This window comes from Serinus canaria, chromosome 9, assembly GCF_022539315.1.
Source record: "Serinus canaria isolate serCan28SL12 chromosome 9, serCan2020, whole genome shotgun sequence".
In the NCBI taxonomy this organism is placed as follows: domain Eukaryota; kingdom Metazoa; phylum Chordata; class Aves; order Passeriformes; family Fringillidae; genus Serinus; species Serinus canaria.
The window spans coordinates 20,630,512-20,650,943 of record NC_066323.1 but is presented as its reverse complement, the minus strand read 5'-3'; the positions used below and the strand labels follow the sequence as shown (position 1 = coordinate 20,650,943).

At 52.3% G+C, this 20,432-nt stretch overlaps 3 protein-coding genes across 5 annotated transcripts; 2 read left to right on the top strand and 1 right to left on the bottom strand.

Moving 5' to 3' along the window:
- The first annotated feature begins 1,009 nt into the window (after window positions 1–1,009).
- NRROS (negative regulator of reactive oxygen species) lies at window positions 1,010–10,006 on the top strand. 2 transcript variants are annotated; one of them, XM_050978090.1, is made up of 4 exons: window positions 1,010–1,134; window positions 3,279–3,389; window positions 3,827–3,950; window positions 4,185–10,006. In XM_050978090.1, the coding sequence occupies exons 3-4, from the start codon at window positions 3,843–3,845 to the stop codon at window positions 6,138–6,140; spliced, it is 2,064 nt and encodes a 687-aa protein (XP_050834047.1). In that variant the 5' UTR covers window positions 1,010–1,134; window positions 3,279–3,389; window positions 3,827–3,842; the 3' UTR covers window positions 6,141–10,006. The 2 variants fall into 2 exon arrangements, with proteins under 2 accessions (XP_050834047.1, XP_009087569.2); XM_009089321.4 differs by lacking the exon at window positions 1,010–1,134 and adding an exon at window positions 1,806–2,591.
- A 143-nt stretch (window positions 10,007–10,149) lies between these two features.
- On the bottom strand, window positions 10,150–13,537 carry CEP19 (centrosomal protein 19). Its single transcript, XM_050978091.1, has 3 exons — window positions 13,370–13,537; window positions 11,402–11,563; window positions 10,150–10,679 (listed from the first exon to the last, which is right to left on the bottom strand). Exons 1-3 carry the CDS (start codon window positions 13,497–13,499, stop codon window positions 10,318–10,320), a joined length of 654 nt encoding a protein of 217 aa, XP_050834048.1. The 5' UTR covers window positions 13,500–13,537; the 3' UTR covers window positions 10,150–10,317.
- A 127-nt stretch (window positions 13,538–13,664) lies between these two features.
- On the top strand, window positions 13,665–19,445 carry PIGX (phosphatidylinositol glycan anchor biosynthesis class X). 2 transcript variants are annotated; one of them, XM_050978151.1, is made up of 6 exons: window positions 13,665–13,740; window positions 14,364–14,427; window positions 14,832–14,964; window positions 15,755–15,968; window positions 17,735–17,835; window positions 18,879–19,445. In XM_050978151.1, the coding sequence occupies exons 1-6, from the start codon at window positions 13,674–13,676 to the stop codon at window positions 19,020–19,022; spliced, it is 723 nt and encodes a 240-aa protein (XP_050834108.1). In that variant the 5' UTR covers window positions 13,665–13,673; the 3' UTR covers window positions 19,023–19,445. The 2 variants fall into 2 exon arrangements, with proteins under 2 accessions (XP_050834108.1, XP_050834107.1); XM_050978150.1 differs by having other exon boundaries at window positions 17,720–17,835.
- The last annotated feature ends 987 nt before the right edge of the window (window positions 19,446–20,432 follow it).

The window sequence follows — 20,432 nt, the reverse complement described above, 5'->3', positions numbered from 1 at the left end:
TATTAAAATTATTATTATAAGTGTTATGTTAGAAAGTTATGCTGTATTAATTTTCCTAAGTAGTGTGTTAAATATAGTTTTAGGTTATCACATCCTGTTCAAATAGAAACTATGCTATGTAGGATACTTTTTTTAAAGAGAGGAATGAGGTACTCCCACTGAGACAGAGCCATAGGACACCTCAATCTTTCAGAGAAAAAGAATTTATTGCTCCATTATCAAAAGAAACAAACTTCTTCCCACTTTCCTCAGGCCTGAAGATGCCATCAGGATTCAGAGGAAGAAGTTGACACTGACCAGACAGAATCCTGTGTTTGAATGGAATTTATGCATCACATATGAGGTATATGAATGTGCAACAGGCTGTTGTTTTTAAGGGTTAATCCTCTGGGAATGTGTGTCCTTCTTCAGGCTTATTTTGCCCACAAAGAGGTACCCAGACCATCTGCAACTCTTTGTTTTTATTGTCTCATATTGTCCTAATCCTAATTGTTCGAATTTTTATTACTCTAATTATATGACTATTCTTATAACCATTTTATTACTATTAAACTTTAAAAATGTTAAACCCAAGTGATTGGCGTTTTTCACACCCCTCTCGAAGCACACATCAAATCCTTACTGAGAGGGCTGAGTGGGGGTGTGAGGGGAGGAAAAGGAGGGGACCCAGCAGCACCTTCAGGACCTTTTCAGAGCCATCCGGCTGCAGGATGTGGGGAAAGTGTGAAGAGCAGCAGCAGCTCTGCTGCCGATGCCCCAGCACAGAGCCCTGAAGTGGGGCTGCTTTCCAGGAACAGCAGGGTGGGGAAAACCTGGATGGGCCCTGCAGGGGCTCTGCCAGCCCATGCTGCTGCTGGGGATGGGGGTTACACTGCCCTGGCTTTGGGGACGGGCTGGGGACAAAGCAGGGCATGAAGGAGGTTGTTTTCTCTCCCAGTTCCTGCTGGGCTGCAGGAGGAAGCTGGTTTGACCCCCAGGGCATCACCTTGCCGGTGGCACCCCAGAAAGGAATCCATCAGAAGCCTCCCAAATCCATCAAAATCCACCAGAAGGTCTCCCAGAGCCTCCTGATGCAGAGGGCAGAGGATGCCCAAGTGCTCCAGCTCTGCCAGCTCCCGTGTCTCCAGGCACCAGGTGAGGGGTTTGAGTGTGGGCTCCTGGCAGGCTTTGGGATGAGGAGTTTGTGGTCATCAGCTGCTCTCAGCCTTTTGTGTGCCCTTGAGCAATGCCATGGGAAATTTGCCCTTCTGTGAGCTTCTGCCAACTCCTGTTCGCTTCTCTCTTCTCCTTCTTGATTTTTATACACCAAACTTCCTTGAAAATGGAGGAAATGAAACCACAGGGCTTTTCTGTGAGTGACAAGGGAGAGGTCAGCCTCCTCCCAGAGAAGAAATGAAATTTAGGGGGAAGGCAAGAAAATCATCTCCCTGGCCATTTTTGCTGGTTTCAGGAGTTTGGGGGCCACGTGGTCTGGCAGTTCATTTCCCAACTCTGCAAATATCCCATGGGCACCATGGAACACATGGCATGTGGAGCATGGACCTGCTGATCCCAGACAGGTCCTGCTGCAGGGCTGGATGGATCCTTTCTCCATGGTTTTGAACCCTTTCCCAGCTAGGTAGATCTGGGCAAAGTTTCCCTCCTCAGAGGCTGGGTTTGCTGGGGAGACATGGGGTGGGGAGGTAGAGAACAGGGGTAGATGGGGCTGAGGAGGAAGGGGACCTCCCTGTGCATATTGCCTTGGAAATGTGGATGTTTGTTTCCTGGCAGCTGCAGGAAAAGCCATTTCTGCTGACTTTCACACAGGGATTAGCACTTGGGAGGTCCCTGCAGCTGGGTGGTTCTGACTTGGGTTTGCTGAAATCTCCAGCAGCCCCAGGACACACAGAGATCTGGGAGCAGGGGGATAGGAGCATCCTGAATCTCAGGCAATGTGAGGGATAGGCACTGGCTTCCCAAATTTACTGGGGACTCAACAGCTGGGACATGTCCAGCCTTGGCTTGGGATGCAACAGGAAATACCAGCACCTTCTTCCCCCATGGGACACACATCCCTTGGCTCCTGTCAACCCCCTGAGCTGGGGGCTGGAGGCAAGAGGGGTCTGGAGGGACACAAGGGGGATAGATGCCATGCAGGGGTGGCATTTCTCCATCCTGCAGCAGTGATGGCATGGCTGTGCAGGGCAGAACCACCCTCGGTCACCACCTCTGTGGGCTGAAACCCTGAGAGGAGATTCTGCTGCTGGAAGGCTTGTCCCCAGAGCTGGCTTGTCCCCAGGAGCTGTGTGACACCCTCGCTGCCTGCTGGGCGCCGTGGTTCCTCCCTGAGTGCAGGACCCGTGCTGGGAGTGCTGTGCTCAGTGAGCAGGGCCCGCTGGCTGCCTCCATGTGACTGCAGCTTCCGTTGGCTCCTTCCGCAAAGGCTAAATCGGTGCTCAGCCAGAGGGCGGGTGGCACACGGCCCCGGGGGTGGCACACAGACCCCGAGGGTGGCACACGGACCCCTAGCCCTGTCCCCAGGACCGCCCTGAGCACAGCTGAGGGGCCGCAGGATGGAGCGTGCCAAAGCCCTTGTGGGGCTGTTCCACGCGGTGAGTAACTGACCCCCATACCTGTGCTGGGGGAAACACCCAGCACGGGAGTTCCCTGTGCCACTCTGGGGACCTGTGTGTCACCAACAGCCGTGCTCGAAGGGCTGTGGCTGTGTGGGCTCATGCTGGGGCTGGTGTGAAGCGTGGGGAGCACCCCGGCAGCTCCCAGAGCTCTTGGATGTGGGCTCTGGTGTAGGGCTGCGGGCAAGGGTTTCCTGCTGGGGCTGCTGCCTCCTCTCCTGGCTGGCCAGGTGCCATCCCATCAGCTCCAGGGAGCACTGGGAGGATGGAGGTGCTTCTGGTGTTGGGAGAAGCTGAGGAAGGTTGAGGTGGGTGAAGGAAAGTGGGAGCTTGTGCAGAGAATCAAAACTGTGTTCTTTGGGTGCAGCAAGGACCAAGGTCCAGCAGAGCAGGGTCCCTCTCCTGCCACCGTGCCTGGGCATGAGTTGCTGCTGGACTCCAAGGACTTGAGAGGGTGAAAGGTGCTGTGTGTCAGCTGCAGCCTGGGGAAAGGGGACTACCTCTCCATCTCCCCCAGAGTAATAAATCCTGCCTTGATAGGGCACCAGCTTGATACTTTGGCTGTCCCAAGGAAGGACACAGCCTGGGACATGCCCTGCTCCCTCCATGCTGTGAGGCTCTGGCTACCTGGGCTGCCCAAAATAACCCTGTTTCTCCTTCATGCAGTGGCAGCTGTGAAAGTGCCGTGTGTCAAACACTGGCTGAGCCCTCACTGCTCATTTGCCTGAGTTTCAGCTTTTCCCCAGATGCAAATGCCGTCAGCTCCGCTCCCACCAGGTCAGTGATGGGGCAGCTCCTGCTGGAGAGCTTCTGCTTCCCTGGGAGTGCCCCCAGCAGGGATGGGCACTGGGGGGACCTGGGAGGGTGGGTTGGTGTCCCCTGGGGGAGTGTTTGGTGCCAAGAGGGGGCACACAAGCCCTGCTGGGGGGACACCCTGCTGGAAGGATGCAGCTCAGTGGCCTCCACGAGCAGCTGTGCAGCAGTGACAGTGCCTTCCCCCTGTGTGCTGCCACCCCCATCCCTGACTGTCCCCTGCCTCCCAGGCCCAAACTGGGGGAGCCCCACCAGGGCTTCTGCTGGGGTGGGTGGGCTCAGTGCCAAGGCCCTGTGCCCCTTATTCCATGGGCAGCTCACGGTGGCCCAGATCACCTGGGCCTTTTGGGGTGAACAGTTTGCAGCTCCTGACCTCCTCCCCTCTGCCTCCCTCTCTACAGGAGTGCCGCCACTGAGATGGAGGCCCCGCTCCCTGGTCTCTCCCTGCTTCTTCTCCTCCTGGCAGTGGGATGGGGAAGCAGGATGGACGCAGCCTGGGCACCATCTCCTGGGGGCTGTGAGCTTGTAAGTCCTCTCTTGTGAACCCTCACCCCTCTGAGTGCTTGGTCCTGCCTGGCAAAGCCCAGGCAGCTCAGCATCTCCAGACCTTCTCCATCCCAGCTACTGGCTTGGAGTGGACTGGTGTGCCAAGGCTACAACCAAAGAGCTGCCTCCTCCCCCCTTACTGTGCTCCCCAGACTTCTCCTTCTTCATCTCCTTTATATTCTCCTCTGGTTATATATTCTCCTCTTCCTTCAGGTGCAGAGCATCATGGACTGCACTGGCAGATGGCTGAGCTCCATCCCAGGAAACCTTCGAGGCAATACCGAGGAGCTGTTTCTTGATGACAACACTATCCAGGTCCTGGGCAATGCCTCCCTGCTCCTGTATCCCCAGCTCTGGCACCTCAGTTTGACCAGGAACCGGCTGGAGCTCATTGAGCCCGGGGCCTTCCTCAGCAGCCAAGGCCTGGAGGTGCTCTCCTTGACAGATAACCTGCTCTTCACCAACTACTCGCTGACAGCCGCTGCTCTTTCTGCTCTGCCGGCCTTGAGGATGCTGGATCTGGCTGGAAACCAGCTCAGGGAGGACATGGTATCAGTTTTAGTCTCAAACCTCTCTTCCTTGGAGTCTCTGTCTGTGGCCAGGAACATCATCATGAGGTTGGACTCATCCATCTTCACAAACCTGACAGAGCTGCTGGAGCTGAACCTGGAGAAGAACTACATCTTTGAGATTGACAATGCTTTCGAAGGGCTGCAGAGGCTGCAGAGGCTCAACTTAGCTTACAACTACCTCCCGTGTCTGGTGGGGTTTGACCTGACCCAGCTCAGGGTGCTCAATCTCAGCAACAATGTCATTGAGTGGTTTCTGACCATGGAAATTGATGACCTCTTTGAGCTGGAGGTGCTGGACCTGTCCCACAACCGCCTCCTGTTCTTCCCTGTGCTGCCCCAGCAGAGCAAGCTGCACTCCTTGCTGCTGCAGGACAACAGGATGAGCTTCTACCAGCGCCTCCCCAACGGCACCTCCCTGGCCAACGTCACCATGCAGTTCCTGATCATTGATGGCAACTCCACCAACATCACCACGGTCAGGCTCTGGGACGAGCTCTGCCACAGCAACCTCTCCTCCCTGCGCCTCCTGGACATGAGCCAGAATGAGGTCTGGGGCCTGCCAGATGATTTCCTGGCACAGACGCCCTCCCTGACCCACCTGAAGCTCAACCAGAACTGCCTGGAGGCATTTCACCTCTCGGAGGAGGACCCCTTGGCCATGCTGACAGAGCTGGACCTCAGCCAGAACCAGCTGGTGGAGCTGGGGGTGAAGGTGGGCACTGGGGACATCCTGCCCAGCCTGCAGCTCTTCAACCTCAGCACCAACAGGCTGCAGGCTCTTCCTCCCGGGATTTTCACCCACACCAAGAAGATCACTACCCTGGACCTCAGCTACAACCGGGTTGACCTCTGTCCTCAGCCAGGTGAGCCCGAGAGTCTCTCCTGCGTGGACATCAGGGGTGTGGAGACCTTGACCCACCTCTCCTTGGCTGGCTGTGGTCTGCAGGGGATGGGCGGCCGCCCCTTCCAGGGGACATCGCTGCTGCACCTGGACCTCTCTGACAACCGCCAGCTGCTGTCCGGGGACCTGGGCTGGCTGCAGGACCTTGTCCTGACACTGCAGGTGCTGTCTCTGAGGAACACCAGCCTCTCCTCCACCACGGACTTCTCTGCCCTGAGCAGCCTCGTGCGCTTGGACCTTTCTGGGAATTGCTTGGCCGCGTTCCCCGGCTGGCTGGGCGCGCTGAGGCTGCGCAGCCTGGACCTGCGGGATAACTGCCTGCCGGCACTGCCACGGGACCTGCCGCAGGCACCGCTGGGCAGGAGCCTGCGGGAGCTCTACCTCAGCCAGAACCCCTACAACTGCTGCACGCTGGGCTGGTGGGACGCCCTGCAGCAGGCCGAGGGGCTGCGTGTCCCCGACGGGCCGGAGGTGACCTGCAGGCACGGCTCCCGTGCGCTGAGCCCCGGCGCGCTGCCCCAGCCCGTCCTGCAGAGCTGCCGATGGCAGACGGCCGACCTGGCGCTGCTCTATCTGGTGCTGGCTCTGCCCACCTGCCTGACGCTCCTGGTGGCCTTCGTTGTTGTCTTCCTCATGCTCAAGGAGAAGCTGCTGAAAATGGTGAAAAACCGGTGTGGGGTGTCCAGCCCTTACTAATGGCTGAGGAAGAGGAAAGGACTCGGGAAGAGTCAGTAATAGGGAGTGGTCAGGAGGGCAGGTGATAACCTCTCCGAGGTGGTCAAGATGGAAAGCTGATGGATGCAGGACAGGAGGTGCTGGGAGAGCTGCCATTCCTGCCCTAATGGTAGCCAAAGGGTGAGGGCTCTGTCTGGTGATGGAGCGCTGGGAATCCTCAAGGAATGTGTCTGCTGGTGAGAGCTGAGTGGACATGACATCAAACATTCCTTCGCTGAAAGGACAGGTTGCCCAGAAAATCTGTGGATGCCCCATCCGTGGAAGTGTTCAAGGCCAGATTGGAGTGGGCTTGGAGCAATCTGATCTGGAGGAAGGTGTAGAAAAGTGTTGTAACCAGATGGATTTTTAAGGTCTCTTCCAACCCAGAGCACTCTGGTATTCTGTGACAGTTTTCTCCAGCACTGCTTTGCCCCACCTTTCAGCAGTTCCTTTTATTTATTCCCACCTGTAGCCAACTCAAAAAGTCTTCTAGATCTGCAACCAGCCTCCACAAGTGCCCCAGGCTGGAGCAAACATCACCTGGGTGCTGTGGAGAAGGGTCTCTGTTGTCACAGCTTTCCACACTGCTCTTGCCAGCACTGCCAACCTCGCAGGCAGCCCTGATCATGCACCATGTGTGTGTGCTGATAAAGACAGGCGATGTCAGCAGGGCTGAAAGACACATTTTGTGGTGTTGTTTCTTCACTAAGTCACAGTCTGGGTTAGAAAAGTCCATTAGAAACAGCCTAAGTTGCAACAACAGGAAATATTGATTGAAAAGCAGGAGAGTAAATTACATTTCTCAGTGATATTTTATCATGGATTTATATTTCTCCAGTGACTGCTGGATTAAACTTACAAAGGAAACAAGAGAAATCCTTCCTCCTTGTTGTGCAAGCCCTGCTCCTGTGGGCAGTGCCCGGGGGTTTCCTCCACCCAGCTCTGCTCACAGCAGCTCTGCCTCTCCCAGAGCAGCAAGCACTACCTGGGGAAGTGCTGCTCTGTTCCTCGGGGGTCACTGAGGGGAAAGGAGAAGTGGTGGTGGTGGTTTGTGCTAACTCAAAAGCCCTTCTCAGAACTGGAGTGGCTTTATTCCTGTGGCACTGTTGGGATTTTTCTAGTGAAACGTGTTTAATGGGAACAGGGTGCAGGGAAGTGTGCAGCAGTGCTGGAGTGGGAATTCTGGGAGCTTGTCCTGCCTGGGTGTGGGCAGGCTCAGTTGGTGATGTGGGGTGTGCCAGGGATCAAGCCCAGTGGAGCTGTCCTGTGAGGTGATGGAGGGAGATGCCCAAGGCTGGCCTGAAGCCAGGAGGATGCTGGGGATGATGCAGGCAGGGGAAGCCAAGGCTGGCAGCAGGGCAAACCCTTCCCAGGCATGGCTGTGGGACGGGGCTCATGGGGGAGCCTGGTGTGGCTGGTGGCTGTGCAAGGCTGCAAAATGGATGGGTAAGACCCTGCTAGACCAGCCAGCAGCTCCACAGGGGCTGAGAGCAGTACAGGCTCTGGAAACCCATCTGTCAGATCTGGCTGGGAAATGACTGCTTTCTGCCCCAATTTTAGACTGAAATAGCCAAAACCAAAGCAGGCCCCAACTGGGGAATCCCTCAGCCTATTTCAACCCTTCTTTTGCCCATAAGCTGCACCCTGGGGGACAGCAGTGACCTATAAATACATCTCTGCACCGTTCCCCAGCTGCATTCTGGTGTCTCCCCACTGGCAGGGTGAGTGGGTGCCCCTGTGAGCTCCCCTCTCCCTGGGGCTGGGCTTGGGAGGGATGTGTGTCCTTCCCCACCTCCACAGCTGGAGAGGGATGTGTGTCCTTCCTCACCTCCACAGCTGGAGAGGGATGTGTGTCCTTCCTCACCTCCACAGCTGGAGAGGGATGTGTGTCCTTCCCCACCTCCACAGTGGAGAGGGATGTGTGTCCTTCCCCACCTCCACAGCCAATGCTGCTGCTCCATCCTGCGTGGGGTGCAGAGGCAGCTGTGGGAGGACACACAGGGAGGAACCCAGGCACCTGGCACTGCCCAGGGCATGGATAAAAAGGAGGGATTCTTAATTGTATGGAGCTGATGGAGATATTCAACATTCCCTCATCACGGTGCCTGGAAAGCCGTGGCTCACCTGGAGCTGTGATGTGAAGGGGATGCTGGGGCAGCAAGAGGAGATTCCACTTTCTGATTGTCCTTACAAAGCTGCTCTCAGCATCTTTGCAAGGCCGTGGTGATTGATCATGGAAGGTCCTTGGTGCCTGGAGAACCCAGGGGTCCCACCCAGCTTCAGAAACAGCCAAAAGCCAGCCCAGAGAGCAACAGGGCAGTCACCTTCTTGTTGGGAAACCATGGAATGAATGCTCTTTATTTGGAGCACAGCTCTAGAAAAGAGGGTGGCTGGAAGAAGCCTGCATGGACTGCTGAGGCTAAGTTATGCCTGCCCAAGCTGCTTCCCTCTCAGGATGAAATGGTTGGATCTGTAGGCAAGGGGAGAGTGGTGGATTCCCTGTGCCTCAGCAAGGCTTTGGACACAGAGTCCCACAGTTTTCTCCATGCAAGTGCAGATGCCAAGGTCTGCATGGGTGGGCAGCCAGGCAGGTCAGGATCAGTGGGAGTGAAATGTAGAGGGCTGTGGCCAGTGGGATGTGCTCTACCAGGAGGCTGCTGAGGGGACTGTTTTGGGATCTGTCCCATTTCATGTCTTTATGCATGATCTAAAGCTGTCTGTGAAGTGCTTTCCTGTCATGTTCCCAGAGGATCCCAAACTGGGAAGACCAGTATGGCTCCCTGTTGAAGGTCTGGGCTGGAGGAATGGGGAGCAGGAACCTCACAATCCAGGCACTCCTCTGGCCTCACCTAGCCCTCACTGGAGAGGAGGCCATGCCCTGGTCAGGATGAAGCTGGGGGCAGGCTGGAAATGGAGGAAAAGTTCCTAGGGGCCCTCTCCCTTCCAAGTAGGAGATCCTTCTGTGTTGTTATGTTGCAATTGTTGAGGCAAGGCCTGTGCCAGACCCCTGCATGCCCTTTCCTGTCCTGGGAGAGCTGAGTCAGCCTTTACATTTTTTTTTAATTTTGGCAAGTGAGGCCTCAGCTTTCATTTCTCTCCTGAGTGAAGACCCCCTTGACCAAGCCTGAGCTCCCTTGTCCTCTCTAGTAAAGCACTCTGGATTAACTGACACTTGCTCCATGTTTTTCACAGCAGTGACTCATTTTGGGGTGTAGGAGGAGAGCTCTTCCAGCTGCTCCTCTAGCCACTCCTCTTAGTTATGTCAGGCAGCAGTTTGTTGAAGCCCCTCAATTTGGGATGAAGGCCCATCTCACCCTCAGCCCTCACAGCTGCCTGGGTTCAGAGAGCCAAACCCCGGGAAGCTTTTGGCATTGTACAATTTCCAAAAGAATCCTAATCTTAGTCCTCCAGTTCTCACAAGAGAGCAGGACTGATCTAGTAGAGTCCAGCCAAGGCAGACAGCTGGATTAAAACCTTCAGTGGGATGAGTTTGTCTTACTCTAGAACCACCCCCAGCCTTTGACCTTCTACCACTCTGACTTTTCTGATACTTTAAGCACATTCTCCCAGAACTGAGCACTTATGAGGAAGCATCACCCAGGAGTGTAAGGATCCAACCATCCCATTGAAGCAGTTTGAAATCACTGTGTTTTCAAAAATACTTTCAAGACTAATTCATTTTCAAGATATTCCTTCTCTTACATGTGAGGACTTATTTTTGTGTAAGCTAAAAGTGAAGATTTAAGCATTGCTAGGGAAATGTGAGAGCAATATTCTCATTGCAGAGTTGATTTATCCAGAATGACTGATACATATTTAACTTCCCAGCAGGCAGTAATAATCACCCTATTTGTACAGTACAGCTTTAGCAGTGTCCTCAGGACATGAATATTTAATGCCTCATTTTCAGCCAAAGCTGACTGAAAAAAAAATTGAAAGATTAAATTATTTAAAATTATTTTATGTAGGAAAAACTAAAACAAGCCAACAATTTCAGCTATGCAGTTTGCATTTAATCAAGTCTGGCTTCTTAAATAAATCTCTCTTAAGCCTGGGATTGCTGTGGCACCTCAGGTTCTCCTGAGCTAATGTATGGTGACATTGTTCTCTCTGCTGGGACACTGAGATTTGTCTCTGAACCGCCCATCTTTGTCTGGAATCACATTTCTTCATCTGACTCAGTGTCCCAAGCACAGGACTCCAGCTGCTCATCCTCTGGGAAATCCACCTCAACGTTGTAAACGAAGTCAGGATCATCCTTCCTCTTCCTGTTCTGTTCGAAGAGCTCGTCCATGATGCTCTTCCTCTTGGCCAGTTCCCAGTCATCCAGTTGGTTCATATCCTCCTCTGGGTCAATGGTGTGTTCATGATGATACCTTTCCAAGCTCTCAGACAGGCTCTGTCCTTCCAAATGATCTCTCAGCAAGCTGTAGAGCTTCTGGAGCTGGCGCAGCGAGACCCCTTCCAGGTAGGCCTTGTGCCGAGGGTTGTTCTTCAGCTCCTCGGCAGCCCTGCTGCAGTCTGGGGAGAGCCAACACAGGCACCTGCAGCTCCAACAAACCTCTTCCCACTGACAAATCCCCTCCCAAACCCTCCCCAGGGGTGTCTCCAAACCCTGCAGGCTCAGAGAGCCATTGAGATGTGGGGTCCTTGGAGAGGCAACATTACCCCTGTTGCCACATTTCTCTTCACAGAGAAAAGCAAGGCACAATTCTTCTCAAAGATTTCTGAGATTCACATTCTCTGAACTTCAGAGAAAGAGAAAACACAATTCTTATCACTTGCTGTGCCTGTGTTGTGCCAAACTAGAATGCAATATGGAAATTGTTTACTCATAGTGAAGGTGTTTTGTTCCCTTGGCCTATGAGGCCAGGAGCGTGTGTGTGTAGGGACTGTCATGGGACAGTCACGAGAAAATCAGAGATGAGTGCAGTTCTGTGGAGTGTAAGCAGTTGTGAGAGTGAGTGCATGGCAGATTCAGCTTAGATACAATGTACATAGTATAATAATTAATTAGCCTTCTGATGATAGACTCAGATGCATCATTCTCTCTCCCTCCCCAACCAAGGAGGGAGTTGCCTTTACAAAAATTTACAATAACCCCAGCACACCCATCCTGCACGCTGCTGGGAGGGCACTCAGTGTGCTGCTACCAACGGGCTCCTCTGCATGCAGCTGGAGGAAAAGAGTGAATGCATTCCTGCAGACAGGAAGGAATGCATTCAGGAAGGAATGCCCCTCACCTGAGAACCTGGAGAAATTCCTGACGGGCATGATGCGCTGGCGAGTCTTGTCCTGGATGTTGTCTCTGTAGATGAGGATGATGGCAGGGGGCTGGAAGCAGATCCCACATTTCTGTGCACTGAAAGTCATTCTGGCTCCATAAGAGTCCCCAGCATCTCTCCCTGGGAAACAGGGAAAAAGGAAAACAGGTGGCAGAATCTCTCAGTTGTGGTATCTTCTGGGGTCCCCCGTGGCAGGAAGGAAATGATGAATCTGACTCCATGTTCTTAGAAGGCTAATTTATTATTTTATGGTATTATATTATATTAAAGAATGCTATACTAAAACTATACTAGAGAATAAAGAAAGGATACAGACAGAAGGCTTAACAAGATACTAATGAAAAACTCATGACTGCTTCCAGAGTCCCAACACAGCTTGGTCATTAAGTTAAAACAATTCACATGTTGGATAAACAATCTCCAACCACATTCCAAGGCAGCAAAACACAGGAGAAGCAAATCAGATAATGATTGTTTTCCTTTTCCTCTGAGGCTTCTCAGCTTCCCAGGAGAGAAATCCTGCTGAAGGGATTTTTCCAGAAAATATGACAGTGACACTCAGTGGTGCTCTTTTTGTCAGGAGTTCAGCAAAATTACAGAACCCAGAGTGGTTTGGGTCAGAACGGGCCTTAAAGCCCATTCTAATTCAATTATGAAATAAAATTAGAGGGGACTTAAAAATCCAAATGTGTTGCAGATCCCGTTCCCAGCTCAGTGGACAGCACTGAGTACAGGTGTTACTTTTATTATGAATAAAATAAATTGGTTAAAACTCAATATTTTTATTGGCTTAAATGTTTTTATTTGTTTAAATGTTTTTATTGGTTTAAAACCAATTAAAGAAATGGTTTTAAATGAGTGAAAATATGTCAAACATGAAGGTGATTTCCAGACTGCAGTAAGGCAAAGTAATGTATTTTACCCCTCAAAAAACAATGGATTTCTCCACAACAAGAAAAATCGCATTACTGTTGAAAAGCTGCCTAGAGGCAGAATTGGAAGCACTTCCTCCTTTGTAAAAAATCACATAAGGAAGAGTTCAAACATGCAGTAATGTCCTTAATAGTGAAAATTTCCAGTGCCAGGTTGGTTGGTGGGGATTTGGAGGAACGCGGAGTAGTGGAAGGTGTCCCTGCCCATGGCAGAGGGTGGAACCAGAGAGGCTTTAAGGTCCCTCCAACCCAAACCATTCCGGGATTCCACGCAGATGAGAAGCACGAACGGGAGCTGCTCTTCGGATCTGCAGCAAAGAGCGTTTGGATCTCCCGGTAACCCGGGCTCAGCCCTTCCCTGCCGGCGTCAGCGGCGGCTCCGGGAGCGCTCCGGCAGCACAGCCGGGTGTGGTCAGGGCCCGGGGCCGTTCAGAGCCGCACGAGCGGCCGGGGAGCGCGGCCGAGCCCCGAACGCTGAGCTCGAGGGGCAGCGGGGCAGGGCCGGGCTGGTCACTCCCAGCTCTGGCCCATCCTGGGAGAGGCAGGAGGGACCACAGTGGTCACCTGGTGCCACCTCCCTGCTCCAGCAGGGCCATCCCAGAGCCCATGGCACACATTGTGTCCAGACAGCTCTGGGATATCCCCACTGAGGGAGACTCCACACCCTCTCTGGGATCTGTTCAGGACTCCATCTCTGCCCAGGAAAGTTCTTCCTCATGTCCAGGTGGAGCTCCCTGGGCTCAGTCCCTGCCCGTGGCTCTGGTGCCATTGCTGGGCCTGGAGCAGAGCCTGGCCCTGCTCTGCCCCTCCCTGCAGCCAGGGACAGCCAGGGCTGAGGGCCCCTCTCAGCTGGGGCTCCTCTCCAGGCTGAGCAGCCCCAGCTCCCTCAGCCTTTCCTGGACACCCAGATGCTCCAGGCCCTTCCTCCACAGCCTCCGCTGGCCCCGGTCCAGGAACTCCTAGTCTCCCTTACACTCTCGCCCTGTCCACTCACCTCGGGGGAGGCGGAAAGCCACTTCTTCCTCTTCTTCCTCCTCTTCCTCCTCCTGCAGCCTCCGCTCCTGCTTCTCCCGCCGCTCCCACTCCTCCCCCGGGGCGGTCCTGTCTCTCCGAGCGGTTGCCATGGCTCCGGTGCCGCCGCCGAGCCCAGGCGGTAAAGGCCCCCTCTACCCAAGGCCCCCTTCGGGCTGTCCTCACCAACGCCTGCCAGACACGGCGCCGCGGAGCAATGGGTGAGCGGGCCCCGCGCGGTCAGGCGGCGCGGGGCAGCCCACGCGGGCCGTGAGGAGCGGGCCGCCATGGCGGGCGGGCGGCGGGGGCCGGTGCGGGTCGGGGCCGGGCTGGGCGTGCTGCTCTGCGCTCTCCGTGAGTGCCCGCGGGGAACCGCTCCGGGAAAGGAGCGCGGAGTGGGCAGGGTCCGGCAACTCTGCTCTGGAGCCAGGCTGGGAGAGCTGGGGGTGTTCCGCCTGGAGAAGGGGAGGATCCAGGGAGAGATCAGAGTTCCTTTCAGTGCCTTTAGGGGCTCCAGGAGAGCTGGAGAGGGACTGGTAACAGGGGATGGGGTGACAGGACACGGGGAATGGCTGAACACTGCCAGAGGGCAGGGATGGATGGGATATTGGGACGGAATTCTTCCGTGTGAGGATGGTGAGGCTCTGACACAGGTTGCCTAGAGCAGCTGTGGCTGGAAGTGTTCAAGGACAGACCTGGAGCACCCTGGTCTTGGGGATGCGTCTCTGCCCAAAGCTGAGGGTTGGAACAAGATGGGCTTGAAGGTCTCATCCCACCCAAACCATCCTGTAACTCTGCATTTGGGAACTATTGCTCAGCCAGTGAACCAAGAAACCTCTTCTGCTCTTCGATCACAGTCAAGTACTGCTTCTCTTCTTCTGGGAGAGGGTTTGCAGATGAGGTGTTCGTGAGTTATAAAACTTTTCCAGCCCCTGTGGTCACTGTGCTGTTACACTGTTGGCTCTGTGTCACCTTAGATGTGCAGGCAGCCTGTCGGGACACCACTGTCACACAGGAGCTCCTGAAGGAGGGGTTTCACAGGTGAGTCCTCACCCTGCCCTCCATCAGCATAACATGCCACAGGATCTTCTGTTGGAAGAAGCTTCTCCTCTTTTCATGTGGAATTGTATCACCTCCCTGGGCCATGATCCCTGGGCACGTGTCAGGAATGTATTAACAGCACCAAGGGATTAACCAGCTGTAGTGGAGGGAAAATAAAGCTTTTGTGGAGGCTATTAGTGGTTCTGAGACATTAACAAAGAAGTGAAACTTCATTTTGGCTGTGGATGTGGGGTTGAGGTTAAGAAGGCTGGACAGGGAAGTGTGATCAGAATGAGTTGTACTCGGTGTGAGAGCTCATCTCATATGAGAAATGTCTCTCAGATGTCTTGTGCCCCACTTTTGAAGTGTGAGTGTAAATGTTTTGCTCTTGTTGCTGTTTGAAGGGACCTGCTGGTGAAGGTAGAGCTGGGGGAGGATGCAGGAGGATGTGCAGTGGCAGCTCAGGTGCATCTGCCACCAGGAATCTACGTGGATCCCGACGAGCTGGCAACGCTGCAGCAGCACAACCTGACGAAGGTAATGGCCCCAGCACCAGGAGATGTGGCAGTGAGTCAGGGAAGGACTCAGGGACTTGGAATGTCTGCTCATTGTCTGGCTCATTGAACCAAACTGATTATTCCTGGAAGGAGCTGCCAAACAATATAATCTTCCTGGTGTCTCCTTGTAGCTCAGCTCTCTTGGCATCCCCTGGTGCTGCTGGTGATGTACCAGGGAGCTGCTGCTCCTCTCTTAGCCCCAGGTGAGCAGCTATGGTAAAAGGGCCTCAGTCCAGAAGGTGGAAGGGAAACCCCCAAAGAGGTGCTGGTGAGCTCTAAGGCACGTGATGTGTGTTTGGAGTGAGCAGCTTCCCAGCTTTGTTTTCATCCCAGCTTTGTTTTCATCCCAGCTTTCTGTGTTGCTGTCCAGTCTTTGCTTCACATTACAGAGATGTGCAAAGGCTGTGGCTTTTATCTGCTTAGGTGCTTAATTGGCTGTGGCTTTTATCTGCTTAGGTGCTTAATTAGCCTTTGCACCCTAAAATATGGGTGCACAGACTGTGGGCAGCTCCTGCCCTTGGCATGCCTGAGGTGCAGGTGACACCATGGTTGAGCTGACACCTCACAGGTCTGGCTGTAGGCACAGTGACACTGTGAACTTCTCCCACACTCCTTGAAGACAGTCTTGGAAATGTATTTTGGAACAGCTTAAGGCTGGAATTCCCAACTTGATCGTCCTGACCACAAAATCACTCTCAGTGTCAGAATGAGGGGGGGCAGCACTGTCTGATTTCCATCACAACCACTCCTGTGTCTCTCCCTGCTTGCAGGCAGTGCTATCTCCTGATGTCATTGACGTGGAGGCTCCTGAGTACTTGGCCAAGGCTCTTGTGCTGCTGCTGTTCCTGGAGCCGGAGACGCGCTGCTCCCGCTGCTTCCACGGCACTGTGCCTGTGCACGCCCGCTACCACCGCCCAGCCCGGGGCACACAGCAGGCCTTGGTGGCTCTGGAGAGCCCAGAGGTGCTGCTCTGCTGCTGCCACGGTGAGACCCTCATTAATGCTCTTGGGCAGTCCCAAATCTGGTTGTGTCTCGGGGTCTCTAGCTGGTCACAGTGACCCTGAGATGCATTAGAAAGTTCTTTTCCCAGCCTGGCACTCAAAGAAGGAGTCAGGGCTCTTCATTTCTCAGTCTCAAGGTTGTTTATTGTTCCTTATCTATAAAATTCTTTCTCCTGTCTAGCTGAGGTCTGCTCAGCAAGACAGTCAGAGGCAATCTCCTTCGCCCCCAGGGTGGTGTTATGGCTTTATACTAAAAACTACATGTACAATATTTACAATTACTTCCCAATAGCTGTCACCTATGTTAGACAGTGAGCTTCTACTCTAAACCAATCTAAAAGGGCCAACATCACCCAGAAGATGGAGGCCAAGAAGAAGAAGAAGAAGGAGAAAGGCTGGACATGCCCAGATTCCTCCCTCTTGCCCCCTGAACCCCCATTTTAAAAACCCCAAAAATCTATTTTTCACCCTGTGATAAATTCACTATCATTCTGCTTAAACTGTCGTGGCTTGCAGATCTTCATATAAGGTTGGTAATTTGCTCCATGGGTCATAATTGAAACCACAGGCATTCTGGGCTCTGTGCCAGGGTCTCTGAGCCCCCTGGCAGGGCTCTTGGCAGTCCAGGACAGCCAGAGGGATGTCCTGAATTCCGACAGTTGTGTCTGAGATGGGGCTCTCGGTAGTTGTGTGAACGTAACCACAAAGTGTGGCCATGATAAAGACCTTCCTCCCTTCTGATGTTAAAATGTAGAAACTTTCTTCCTTCAGGAAGATGATAAAGATTATCTTGCTAGATATTTTTAAGTCAGCATCATTCAAGTGTCAGAACTTGATCAGGTGATTCCATTTCCCAGATTTATAACCACATTTTTCCATAACCGAGCCAGGGGAATTTGGAAGGTGAGGAGGAGGTAGAGGCAGCTGCACTGGATCCTTGAGGAGGAAGTTGGACTAGAAAAGGCTGCTGTGGTCCTCTGGATAATGAGGGAATGGAGAAATCCCTATGGTCAACTTCCTAGCATCCTCTTCCCTTCAGCCTTCCCTCTGCACCCCACTGGGCCCCTTCACACCTCTCACTTGCTCTGTGCTTACTGAGAAGATGCACTTGCACTCCTGAGAGAGTTTTGAAGTTCTGTGAATTTTTGGATCCTTCCTTTTGGTTCCTTTGGTTCCTTCCTGCTGCTTTTTGGCTGGATAGCCCTTATGGTATGGAAAAAAATTCCATGCAGTGCTTCACTGTAAACCTGCCTTTTAGGCACTATATGACTAAGGGGTGTTAAATCTTCCTGGCACATTTACTAGTTATGAGCAGGAAAACATTTTTTATTAATGATTAATGGGGAAGGATTTAAAGTATTGGAAGGGAGATCTTTTGTGTCCTGACAGGAGGTCAAGAAGAGAAATGGCTTTTCTGATTTTGAGGGAAATTCTAACTACATGGCTAAAGTTGAGGGGTCTGCAGGCTAACCAGGAATTCTTTGCTCTGTTAAGGACAGAAGGGCCAAGATACCACACAGGTGAGCTTCTTTCTTGGGTACCTGCTGTATCAGGAAGGGAAGAGTTGTAAAGTCCACAGCAAAGACTGCCCAGTGTCACTTTGGCCATGCAGAGGTGTTTCACCACTTGGCTCCCAGGGAATAGATTCTGTTGAGCTATTGTAGAGGGAAAATCCCATCTTTGGAAAAAGCTTGCAGGCTGACTGCTTATCCTGCCTGGCTCCTGGTGATGCAGGAATGCCTTCCCTAGGTCACCTGTCTGAAGAGTGCTGGGAACCTGCTGAAGTGGACACTCCCTGCTCATCTGACACCACCAGTCCCTGTCAGTGGCACACCACAAAACACAGACCTGTGAGTTCTCCCTCTGGTTCCTTTTAACAACTGCTGCCTTTTTTGCTGTGATTAACACCTTTCTGGATTAAATTTTAGGATTAATTCCTCACAGGAATGAATCATTAAGAGACTAGCTGGGTGGTTTCCCCTTTGTCAGGCTCCTTTTTTCCTTTCTGACTGGCTTTTAGTGGGGGTCATCCTGCCCTTCTGCTGTGTTTACAGGGATTGTGCTCTTCTGACCCTTTAGCACGGCTGCTCTTCTGACCTTTTTTTCCCCCTTACTAATTTACTTGGAATCCTAGGATATAATTGGCACTGATCAAATTAAGAAGAGTCTTTACAATGCTGGTGATTGAGAGGAGTAGCAAAGTGGAAGATGATAATCTAGCTAAAGTAATGGTAAAACTGCAAAAATTTAAGAAGTAGCATCCTAAAAAAGGGCCACTTCTGTTTGCTTGGTTGTTACTTGGTTGGGTAAGTGTTTAGGAAGAAGTGAAGTTTCTTATTGTGTTCAAAACCAAGGAAAGTTTGATCTCTAGTGTGGCCAACAACTGTCTTTGATGTCCAAAAGTGCCACAGCAGTGTAGAGATTCAGAAATTAGACTATTTTATATAATAAAATAATCTGTTGTTGTTGTAACACATGTACCTTCCTATTTTTAAGATACCTGTAGACAACTGGTACATCTGTAGCTGTTGTCCATAAACATTTTGCAGTTTCCTGTATCAATGAAAAAACCAAATGGTTGTTGACTTTGAAGAAATCTGTGTCCTTAGTGGTCTGAGCTCACCTTGGAGCTGCTCTCCCTGCAGCATTTCAGACCTACCCTCAGTGGCTGCAGTAGGAGCAGAGATCCAGGGATACAGATGGCAGCAGATCCATTTCCTGAGCTCTGCAGTGCAGCAGTGGCTGGGAATTAAAAGATGTCCCATCCTGGTTCTGATATTGAATCTCAGAAGAAGCTTTAGCCAAGGGCTAATTAAATCAGGGTCTGGTTCCTCATCCTCTCAAAAAGAAACAGCTGGTCAAAGGAGTGATATATATTTATTTTTCTTTGTAGGCATATGAAGAGTCGATGCTGAGGGTTCCTGTGGGGCTCAGGGAGCACAGTTCCCTGGTGTGTGCCCTGACCCTGATCACCACAGGGCTCTGCTCTGGCCTGATCCTGGCTGCTGCCTGCAAGTATGGACACTTCTCACAGTGACCTGAGGAATGTGGGATGTCTGCTCTCCCTCCAGCACAACTAACTGCACATTGCACTGTGCTCCTGGATGGATCCTGCTCTGCTGCTATTTATATCTTAGGGGGTGCAAGGGTCCCATGCTGGGTTATGGTTCCTTTGGCTCATAATGCTTACAAATGCCTTTCACAGCCCAGAAGACATTCTGGGTGTGTTGTCCAAAGCAGGTGGAGAGTAGGAAAAAGCCTCAAAAAGCTGAAAGCACTGCTGTGGGCAATGAGGCAACAGTCAGGAGTGGGTTTGGGGCTTCTATTCCCTCCTCCTGGCCCAGAGCCTGCTTCCAATACAATGCTGCCTCTCACAGAGGTGTTTGTATTTCTTGACTCAGGGATTGGTTATTAAGGGTATGAAAAACATCATTGACTCATTAAAATTTTTGAATTTTAAGCTTGTTGTGCAGATGGGTTATGTTTGAATTTGTGAAGGGACATTCTGTGCCTACCTGGAACACCTCAATAATCTCTCCCACCCTAATGACTCGGAGGGATTGGCTGCTCTTGGCCTAATTAGAATCACAGTCATTAAGGTTGGAAAAGCCCTCTAAGATCATTGAGTCCAACCATTCCCCCAGTGCTGCCAAAGCCACTCCTAACCCTTGTCCCCAACTGCCACATCCACAGGTCTGTGAAACCCCTCCAGGAGACTCCACCACTGCCCTGGGCAGCTGTGCCAGGGCTGGACAACCCTTCCCAAGAGGAACCTTTCCCAAAATCCAACCTGAACCTCCCCTGGCACAGCTTGAGGCTGTTTCCTAGGAGAAGAGCCTGACCTTCACCTGGCTCCATGTCCTGTCAGGAGTTGTGGAGAGAGTGAAGGTTCCCCTGAGCCTCCTTTATTCCAGGCTGAACAATTAGTCAGAATTGAAAGAGTTTAAAAATCTGAAGAAATGTCACCCTATTTCATGAGTGGAAAGAAACCCTGGGAAGATGAAAGTAAAGGACAGGACAGTGACTAGAAGCAAATATTTAAAAGATGTGCATTCAGTCTCCAGGACAGTTGATAAATAGAAGGAAATGGAGAGGAAATGACCTAATGGAAAAGCCGAGAGGCTCTGGAGCAGCAGACTCGGGCGCTGTCTGCAGCTGTCAGTAGGTGGCACTGGGAGCCCACGGTAACCCCCGTGTGGAGAAAAGAGATTTAATTCCCCATTTTCGAGTAAATTAGTCAAAGCAGGGAATCTGGGTGAGTGTGTGTGTGAGAGGGTGAATGAAAATTCCTTTCATCGATGTCTCTTGGGCATTTTTCTCCTGCTGGAATTGAACAGAGTGAATTCCTTGGGAAACAATCAGAGAGAGATTTGGGCTGTCCAGCCCTGCCAGCACTGGGACCAGCACTGTGTCACTTGTCTCCAAGTGGGATGTTTCATTCCCAGAG

Coding starts and splice junctions, on each gene's coding strand:
- NRROS (XM_050978090.1), top strand. CDS start 3,843: ATGGAGGCCCCGCTCCCTGGTCTCTCCCTGCTTCTTCTCCTCCTGGCA. Junction 3,951..4,184: donor CTCCTGGGGGCTGTGAGCTT/GTAAGTCCTCTC, acceptor CTCTTCCTTCAG/GTGCAGAGCATCATGGACTG.
- CEP19 (XM_050978091.1), bottom strand. CDS start 13,499: ATGGCAACCGCTCGGAGAGACAGGACCGCCCCGGGGGAGGAGTGGGAG. Junction 11,564..13,369: donor GGCTTTCCGCCTCCCCCGAG/GTGAGTGGACAG, acceptor CCTGTTTCCCAG/GGAGAGATGCTGGGGACTCT. Junction 10,680..11,401: donor GAATTTCTCCAGGTTCTCAG/GTGAGGGGCATT, acceptor GGCTCTCCCCAG/ACTGCAGCAGGGCTGCCGAG.
- PIGX (XM_050978150.1), top strand. CDS start 13,674: ATGGCGGGCGGGCGGCGGGGGCCGGTGCGGGTCGGGGCCGGGCTGGGC. Junction 15,969..17,719: donor GCTGCTCTGCTGCTGCCACG/GTGAGACCCTCA, acceptor CTGGTGATGCAG/GAATGCCTTCCCTAGGTCAC. Junction 17,836..18,878: donor ACACCACAAAACACAGACCT/GTGAGTTCTCCC, acceptor TTTTCTTTGTAG/GCATATGAAGAGTCGATGCT.